We start from the raw sequence: 9537 nt of genomic DNA, 5'->3' as shown, positions 1-9537 counted from the left end.
CTCTGATCACCTGCCTCTACAAAACAGACAGAATACAGTACAGCTGTAAATTCCTCGCCTGTCACTCAGAACAAATTACCATTTCGTTTCACTTCATTATGAAAATTAATGCGGGTTTGTGATTCAGGGTGTGGAGCCGGTAAATTCTCGCTCCCCGTTTAAAGAGGCGAACGTCAGAAAGTCTCTTCAGCCCAGCCTGTCCCCTGTCCTGTCGTCCCCCAGGTGTCCCCGTCCCCCTGAGCGAGCAGCGACCGCTCCGCCATGGAGGCCCCTCTGGTGTGTCTGGACGAGGAGTTCGAGGACCTGCGGACCTACAGGATGGATGAGTACGACATGGAGCCGGCCTCCCCTGACCACTCCCCCTACAAGACCCCCGCCGCCCCCCCCACCACCACGGTCCCCCTGGTCCCCATCACCCGCGAGGACTTCTCCGAGCTGGAGAACTTCTCCGAGATGATGAGCTTCAAGTCCATGGAGGACCTGGTGAACGAGTTCGACGAGAAGCTCAACGTCTGCTTCCACAACTACAACACCAAGACGGAGGGCCTGGCGCCCGTGAGGAACCAGGCGCACAGCGAGGAGGACGAGGAGAGGCTGCAGGACGAGGAGTGAGTATCAGCCAGCGGGTTCTACGGGCTTGAGTGGATAGGGATCTACTGTATGTGCTGGAGTGGATATGGGTTCTATGTGTTGGAGTGGATATGGGTTCTATGTGTTGGAGTGGATATGGGTTCTATGTGTTGGAGTGGATATGGGTTCTTTGTGCTGGAGTGGATATGGGTTCTTTGTGCTGGAGTGGATATGGGTTATTTGTGTTGGAGTGGATATGGGTTCTATATGTTGGAGTGGATATGGGTTCTATGTGTTGGAGTGGATATGGGTTCTATGTGTTGGAGTGGATATGGGTTCTTTGTGCTGGAGTGGATATGGGTTCTATGTGTTGGAGTGGATATGGGTTCTATGTGTTGGAGTGGATATGGGTTCTTTGTGTTGGAGTGGATATGGGTTCTTTGTGTTGGAGTGGATATGGGTTCTATGTGCTGGAGTGGATATGGGTTCTTTGTGTTGGAGTGGATATGGGTTCTATGTGCTGGAGTGGATATGGGTTCTATGTGTTGGAGTGGATATGGGTTCTATGTGTTGGAGTGGATATGGGTTCTATGTGTTGGAGTGGATATGGGTTCTTTGTGCTGGAGTGGATATGGGTTCTTTGTGCTGGAGTGGATATGGGTTATTTGTGTTGGAGTGGATATGGGTTCTATATGTTGGAGTGGATATGGGTTCTATGTGTTGGAGTGGATATGGGTTCTATGTGTTGGAGTGGATATGGGTTCTTTGTGCTGGAGTGGATATGGGTTCTATGTGTTGGAGTGGATATGGGTTCTATGTGTTGGAGTGGATATGGGTTCTTTGTGTTGGAGTGGATATGGGTTCTTTGTGTTGGAGTGGATATGGGTTCTATGTGCTGGAGTGGATATGGGTTCTTTGTGTTGGAGTGGATATGGGTTCTATGTGTTGGAGTGGATATGGGTTCTTTGTGTTGGAGTGGATATGGGTTCTTTGTGTTGGAGTGGATATGGGTTCTATGTGTTGGAGTGGATATGGGTTCTTTGTGTTGGAGTGGATATGGGTTCTTTGTGTTGGAGTGGATATGGGTTCTATGTGTTGGAGTGGATAGGGGTTCTATGTGCTGGAGTGGATATGGGTTCTATGTGTTGGAGTGGATAGGGGTTCTATGTGCTGGAGTGGATATGGGTTCTATGTGTTGGAGTGGATATGGGTTCTATGTGTTGGAGTGGATATGGGTTCTTTGTGCTGGAGTGGATATGGGTTCTATGTGTTGGAGTGGATATGGGTTCTTTGTGTTGGAGTGGATATGGGTTCTATGTGTTGGAGTGGATATGGGTTCTTTGTGCTGGAGTGGATATGGGTTCTATGTGTTGGAGTGGATATGGGTTGTTTGTGTTGGAGTGGATATGGGTTCTATGTGTTGGAGTGGATATGGGTTCTATATGTTGGAGTGGATATGGGTTCTATGTGTTGGAGTGGATATGGGTTCTATGTGTTGGAGTGGATATGGGTTCTTTGTGCTGGAGTGGATATGGGTTCTATGTGTTGGAGTGGATATGGGTTCTTTGTGTTGGAGTGGATATGGGTTCTATGTGCTGGAGTGGATATGGGTTCTTTGTGTTGGAGTGGATATGGGTTCTATGTGTTGGAGTGGATATGGGTTCTTTGTGTTGGAGTGGATATGGGTTATTTGTGTTGGAGTGGATATGGGTTCTATGTGTTGGAGTGGATAGGGGTTCTATGTGCTGGAGTGGATATGGGTTCTATGTGTTGGAGTGGATAGGGGTTCTATGTGCTGGAGTGGATATGGGTTCTTTGTGTTGGAGTGGATATGGGTTCTATGTGTTGGAGTGGATATGGGTTATTTGTGTTGGAGTGGATATGGGTTATTTGTGTTGGAGTGGATATGGGTTCTATGTGTTGGAGTGGATAGGGGTTCTATGTGCTGGAGTGGATATGGGTTCTATGTGTTGGAGTGGATAGGGGTTCTATGTGCTGGAGTGGATAGGGGTTGTACGTGTTGGGGTGGATATGGGTTCTATGTGCTGGAGTGGATATGGGTTCTATGTGTTGGAGTGGATATGGGTTCTATGTGTTGGAGTGGATAGGGGTTCTATGTGCTGGAGTGGATATGGGTTCTATGTGTTGGAGTGGATAGGGGTTCTATGTGCTGGAGTGGATAGGGGTTGTATGTGTTGGGGTGGATATGGGTTCTATGTGCTGGAGTGGATATGGGTTCTATGTGTTGGAGTGGATAGGGGTTCTATGTGCTGGAGTGGATAGGGGTTGTATGTGTTGGGGTGGATATGGGTTCTATGTGCTGGAGTGGATATGGGTGCGTGTCATAAAAAGGGACCTTATCAATTGCATCTTCAAAGATAAGATTTAGCAAGCGGAATATTCTTGAACAGTTCTTATACCATAGTACTTCCTTGCATTCCCGGGATAGACCTAGGAATACTAGAATGATGAATAAAATAAAAAAAATCTATCAATGTTTTCTTCTTCCTGCAAACAGAATATAGTGGGGAACATCTATGGCTGTGCAATAAAATCAATACAGCAATACATCATGATGTTTTTTAATACTGTATCTATATTTCTGTGGTACAGTATCAATACAGTAAAAAAAGAAGATATATATATACAGTATTTTTTTTTTTTTTCACACAAGGAAAATATACCGAACAAGACAGAATAGATACGGTATAGATACATGTATAGAAAATTAAGGATAGAATTCAGTCATATATACTCATGTTTTACCTGGATTTAAAATGTCCTTACATTCCCTCCGTCCTCAAGATCACCTCCAGGGAGAAGGGATGGAGTTGAATTCTCAGCTGTATTTTCTGTAAATGATGTAGGGTATCGCAATGTATCGCAATATGCATTGTATCGTATCGCAGTGTATCGTGACCCATGTATCGTGATACTTATCGTGAAGTCCTTGTCAATACCCAGCCCTAACAGCATCTGCTCAATATAATATAATATATAACTAATACAAAACAACTATTATTACACAACACTGTTAGAGCATCCAACCATCCGTCTCTCTTTCGAGAGAGATATCTCTCTCTCTCTCTCTCTCTCTCTCTCTCTCTCTCTCTGGTTGGATCCATATCTCTGACGAGTCCACTCCTGCTAAGAGCCACCAAACTGTCCACCAGGGGGCGACCGCAACACAAACAAGCCGTCAGTTACACGTGTGAACCTGAACGCAGCCCCCTCCCCTCCCAGCGGTTATTCACCGTCCTCTCTCATGCCTCACGTCTCCGGTACGGCCTCACGTCTCCGGTACGGTCTCACGTCTCCGGTACGGCCTCACGTCTCCGGTACGGTCTGGCTGCCTCGGCCTCGGCCTCCCGTTCGCCGACAGCCTCTCGGGAAGTCGTTCTCACGTCGGGCGGAAAATGAAGCTAAAAATAGCGCGGTTGTTGTTGTTGTAGGTGCCCTTGGGTACGCTTATTGATCCGTACGCCGCGCGCGTAGGACTGGAGGACACGTATTGACGGGTTTCAGTGACTGAAGACTCATGTTTGGAGGCGGCCATTACGGTCGGAGTCGCTCGAGGGTTGCCTCAGTGATTTTGCACACCGATACGTTACACGTTTATTATGACGAAACAGATTTCCCCCTGTCCCTTTTCCAATGCATGGTTCATGGACACATACCTACCAAATAATGCTTATTATCAGCTGTGTAAAGTAAGCAGCCTTGAGAACCGATGGTATCGAACCACCCCCCTCCCAATCTCAGGGCTGGCACTCCAACCACAAGCCCACTGAATAAAGAGGAACGATCTCTTAATCACTGGCCATCTGAATCATTTGGATTGGGGGGGGTTTAATTATCTGAAAGAGATTTGCTGTGTATTTTTCAAAATGTGAGTTTCCAAATCAAAGATCAAGCAAAAAAGCCTTGCACTGAGGCTTAGGCCTATGTCCTGACAGTAGGCCTATGTCCTGACAGTAGGCTTATGTCCTGACAGTAGGCTTATGTCCTGACAGTAGACCTATGTCCTGACAGTAGGCTTATGTCCTGACAGTAGACCTGTGTCCTGACAGTAGGCTTATGTCCTAATAGTAGACCTATGTCCTGACAGTAGACCTATGTCCTGACAGTAGACCTATGTCCTGACAGTAGGCCTATGTCCTGACAGTAGACCTATGTCCTGACAGTAGACCTATGTCCTGACAGTAGGTCTATGTCCTGACAGTAGACCTATGTCCTGACAGTAGGCTTATGTCCTGACAGTAGACCTATGTCCTGACAGTAGACCTATGTCCTGACAGTAGACCTATGTCCTGACAGTAGGCCTATGTCCTGACAGTAGGCCTGTGTCCTGACAGCAGGTCTATGTCCTGACAGCAGGCCTATGTCCTGACAGTAGGCCTATGTCCTGACAGTAGACCTATGTCCTGACAGTAGGCCTATGTCCTGACAGTAGGCATGTGTCCTGACAGATGTGCACAGCTGGGACATGGACAGTGCTGTGTCCCCATGCTGTGTCCTGACTGGCTGATTGTGCAGATATCTAGAATATTACATCCCTCACTGGGGACTACAGGCCTGATCTTACAGTAGATTCGGTGCTGTACCAGCTAGCTCCTGCTTAGCAGATGGTGTGTGTGTGTGTGTGTGTGTGTGTGTGTGTGTGTGCGCGCGTATGTGTGTTTCTATTGGTGTCTGTACCCTCTATACACTAGATTCATTTGTGTGGCTGGAATATGTGATTTGCACGTGCATGAGTGTGAGTGTGCAGGTGAGGTCAGCAATGTGTGTGTGTGTGTGTGTGTGTGTGTATATATGTATGCGTATATGTATGTATGCATATGTACAGTATGTGTATGTGTGTGTATGTGTGTATGTGTGTGTGTGTGTATATGTATGCGTGTGTGCGTATGTATGTATGTGTGTGTGTGTGTGTGTGTATATGTATGTGTGTGTGCGTATGTATATGTGTGTATGTGTGTGTGTGTGCGTGTGTATATGTATACGTGCGTGCATATGTATGTGGGTGTGTATGTGTGGGTGTGTGCGCATGTGTGTGTGTGTGTGTGGACACCAGGCATGAGGTCACCTCCGTGATGAATGGCTGCTTGTTTCCCTCCATGGCGGGGTAGCTCTAGAGGGTAGTGCCACCAGGATGAGGGTACTGGTTCCGTGCCAAGCTGACGCAAAACAAAAGACATGAATAAAGGCCCAGCTCTATACTGTCCTCTCCCCCTCTAGCAAACGGCTGTCTGGACTCAGGCTCTTACGCCTCCAAGACGACTCAGCCGATGACGTGAGAGGATCTTTATCTGAAGCTCTTCTGAGTGGATACCTTTCTGAGAGTAGCAAGATGGGCTTCTGTCGCCCTTTGTTCCCACGCAGGATATTGACGTCTGCGCAGGATATTGAAGTCTGCGGTGGCGTATTGATCCGTGCGATTGATCTGACTATTATGGATTGAGAAGTGAATGAGATAATACTGTAGTTAAATTGATTTCCTGTCTATTGTCGCAGGTATATGCTATACGGCGAATCTACGACAATTATGCCAAAATCTACAATAGCTAGATCACACAGACACAGTTCTATTCTGTTTAATGTTCAATGTTTTTATACCGCTAATGTAGACTATTCCGGAATAGGTTTTGAAAGCGGTGTGTGTTTTCCAGTGTGTGGGACGCCCTAACGGACAACTACGTCCCCTCCTCTGTCTCCAGCTGGGACGACGTCCACTCAGAAGCCATCAACGGGAACCTGTCCGACCAGGAGGTACGGTGACGTCACTTCCTGTTTACTTCACACCTGGTTAAGCTACGTTTCAGACGCTTCCTGGTACACAGATCCTCTCAGATCAAACCAGATTTGACCTTTGAACTTTTGACTATTTAACTTTCCTCAGTTTCCTTCCTTCCTCCATGTTGAACACTCAGTCATAAGATCCAATATGAACTGCTGTATTTCCTTAGTTAAATAAGATAAGATATGAACTGCTGTATTTCCCTAGCTTAAATGCAAAGTTGACTTTTAATCCCGATTCATGTTTCTTTTTTGCTTGTTGGGATTGTGCCGTTTTTTTCTCCCCTAAAAGCTTAGAATTGTTAAATGCGTGGTAGTATTGTACTGTACTGTACTGTGTAGTACGTGTAGTAGTAGTAGTAGTACTGTAGGTACTTTATTGTGTAGTAGTTCTGAGGTACTTTATTGATCCCAGAGGGATAATTACACAAAAAAAGTATTAGTGTACTGAAATAACTTGAGATTTAAGGTTTTATCAATCAGTTTTAAGGGAACCTAATGCTCGGCTTTCAAATCTTCAACTTCCAGTCCTCAAAACCCCAACGACACTCAGCACCAACAGACCCAGACTGGTTGACCTTGATGTCCCTGTCACCCTGACCCCCCCCCCCCCTCTGTTCCACCCCCCCTCACACGTACTGGTCAGTCCCAGGGTCAGGACCGGGTCAGAACTGGGTCAGGGCCAAGCCTCAGACTCTCATGTCTATCAACAGTACGCTCTGCTCCGGCAGAACAAACCCAGATTAGACCAACGACAGGAACAGCAATAAGCAGAGGTCAATCACAGCGCCGTTCCCAAGGGAAGGTCGGCCAGCCGGCGTGCGGATGAGACGATGACAGTCACGCTCTCTCTCTCTCTCTCTCTCCCCCGTTCGCCCGGGTTTCCCCAGATCCACGAAAAAGAGGAGGAGGAGATGAACGAGAAGAACGACAACGCCAACTGCCTGAACGAGGAACCTCTCATCACAGCTGACCAGGTGAGATGCAGCTAGACTAGACGTACTTCCTGTTACGTAGAGGACATTGAGGGGGTGGAATTCCTGACTTGATGGATCGTTATCGTAGGTGCGTGTAGAATCGGACCCTTATAGATCGAAATCAATACAGCGTCTTTAACCGTAGTCTGTTGGCATGTAGAGAAGCCAGGTCTCACCTTACAGTAGTGATCTATAGAGGTTGTACTCACCTCTCCCTCCCTCTCCATTCCCATCATGCCTCTCTCCCTCTCTCCACAAGGTCATCGAGGAGATCGTCGAGATGATGGAGAACTCTCCGGATCCGGGGGAGACGGAGGAGGAGGACGAGGAGGAGAGCGTCCACTCCTCGACCAAGACGAGCCCCTCCCTCCTGGAGGAGATTCGCCAGCTGTCCCTGGCCACCAACAACAACGTCTCCTACGAAGGTGAGGGGGCGCTCACTCAAACCCGTGTTGCTGCCATAAGCGCGCGTCCACCAGAGAACTGACCAGCGCCAAGTTTACAGCTTCTTAGATCAATCAAATCCTTTATTTAACCAGATAGGCATCATTGAGATTAAAATCTATTTTTCAAGAGCAATGTTTTTTTGCTTCCCTCTCGAATATGTAGGGGTGGGTCGTATGCCCACCTCCCTTGTTCTCTGTAAAGCGCATTGTGTTGCCTCTGGGTATGAAATGCGCTATACAAATAAAGCTTTGATTGATTGATTGATTGATCTGGCCAAGAAGGCAGCAGAAACAAAGTTACAGCAATAAAATTAACATAAAAACAGACAGAGAGACATACTTTCACAGCAAGAATCAGTTGTAGGGCAAGTTATCAAACACAGTTGCACTGACCAAGAGAACGAGAGCACTAGAGCTGGAGTTACCGATGTTTTACACCTATTTTAGCGATGAGTGTCGTGTTTTTGCAGACTGCAGATTAACTAGTCAAGTTAAGATAGCTAAGTTAGTTCGGCCGTTTATCACCTTTTCTATACAGCAAAAAACTGAATACTGTACGGCCACTGGATTCCTCTTGGCAAGCAAACCTTGTCGTAATTTAATTGTCGATGCATCGTACAGTAGATGGAGGAATCGGGTCCATCTCTGGACCAGAATTGTAGAGTTGGGTTCTTGGTTCGGTCCGGTCCAGTCGTCCATGTTGGGTTCTCGGTTCAGTCCGGTGCAGTCGTCCGTGTTCCTTGTAAAGCTCTGTGTGACGTCTTGTTCCAGAACATATGGTTCCCTGTTGGAGGACATAATGTGTGAGCATGTGACTCCCCTGCATGAGTCATCCTGGTATGGCCAACGTGTGCACACACGTGTATGTGTGTGTGCGTATGTGTGTGTGTGTGTGTGTGTGTGCGTATGTGTGTGTGTGTGTGTGTGTGTGTGTATGTATGTGTGGCTATTAGTTCTATATTTATACATGCATACACAGCATGTGGGTAAGAAAGTGACCCTCTGGTCCATAGAGTGTGTGAATGTGTGTGTGTGTGTGTGTGTGTGTGTGTGTGTGTGTGTTACTGTACAGTACAACAGCGGTGCCTGGAACCTCTTGTTGCTGTGCCTCAGGCAAGACTAACGTCTTTCAGTTAATTTATTTAGTTTTAATTTAATACATTTATTTCTGATTTTATATCAGGATTTCTGGATTTCAGGATTGGATTTCATCCAATGTGGTAGCTATTGTCATATTGTGGAGGGTGCGTCGCACAACCCCACGGCTGCCGATCTGGAAGAGCGAGCAGCTACCTGACCACCAGCTACCAGACTACCAGCTACCTGACTACCAGCTACCTGACTACCAGCTACCTGACTACCAGCTACCTGACCACCAGCTACCTGACTACCAGACTACCAGACTACCAGCTACCAGACTACCAGCTACCTGACTACCAGCTACCTGACCACCAGCTACCTGACTACCAGACTACCAGACTACCAGCTACCTGACTACCAGCTACCTGACTACCAGACTACCAGACTACCAGACTACCAGACTACCAGACTACCAGCTACCTGACCACCAGCTACCTGACTACCAGCTACCAGACTACCAGCTACCTGACTACCAGCTACCTGACTACCAGCTACCAGACTACCAGACTACCTGACTACCAGCTACCTGACTACCAGCTACCTGACTACCAGACTACCAGCTACCAGACTACCAGACTACCAGCTACCAGACTACCAGCTACCTGACT

The 9537-nt window shown here is 47.2% G+C and overlaps 1 protein-coding gene across 1 annotated transcript in view; it reads left to right on the top strand.

The window, feature by feature from the left end:
- Positions 1-261: 261 nt before the first annotated feature.
- fez1 (fasciculation and elongation protein zeta 1 (zygin I)) overlaps positions 262-9537 on the top strand; it is a gene marked incomplete at both ends in the record, with an annotated part of 18141 nt that continues 8865 nt past the window's right edge. The window contains 4 exons of the mRNA XM_084436961.1: positions 262-608; positions 6240-6339; positions 7257-7343; positions 7603-7768. Coding sequence (XP_084293087.1) covers positions 262-608; positions 6240-6339; positions 7257-7343; positions 7603-7768 — 700 coding nt within the window. The remainder of the gene's footprint in view (positions 609-6239; positions 6340-7256; positions 7344-7602; positions 7769-9537) is intronic.

The sequence above is a fragment of the Borostomias antarcticus genome, assembly GCF_949987555.1.
Source record: "Borostomias antarcticus genome assembly, chromosome: 1".
NCBI lineage: Eukaryota > Metazoa > Chordata > Actinopteri > Stomiiformes > Stomiidae > Borostomias > Borostomias antarcticus.
The sequence above is the reverse complement of the archived record's forward strand: the minus strand, read 5'-3'. Positions and strand labels throughout refer to the sequence as shown.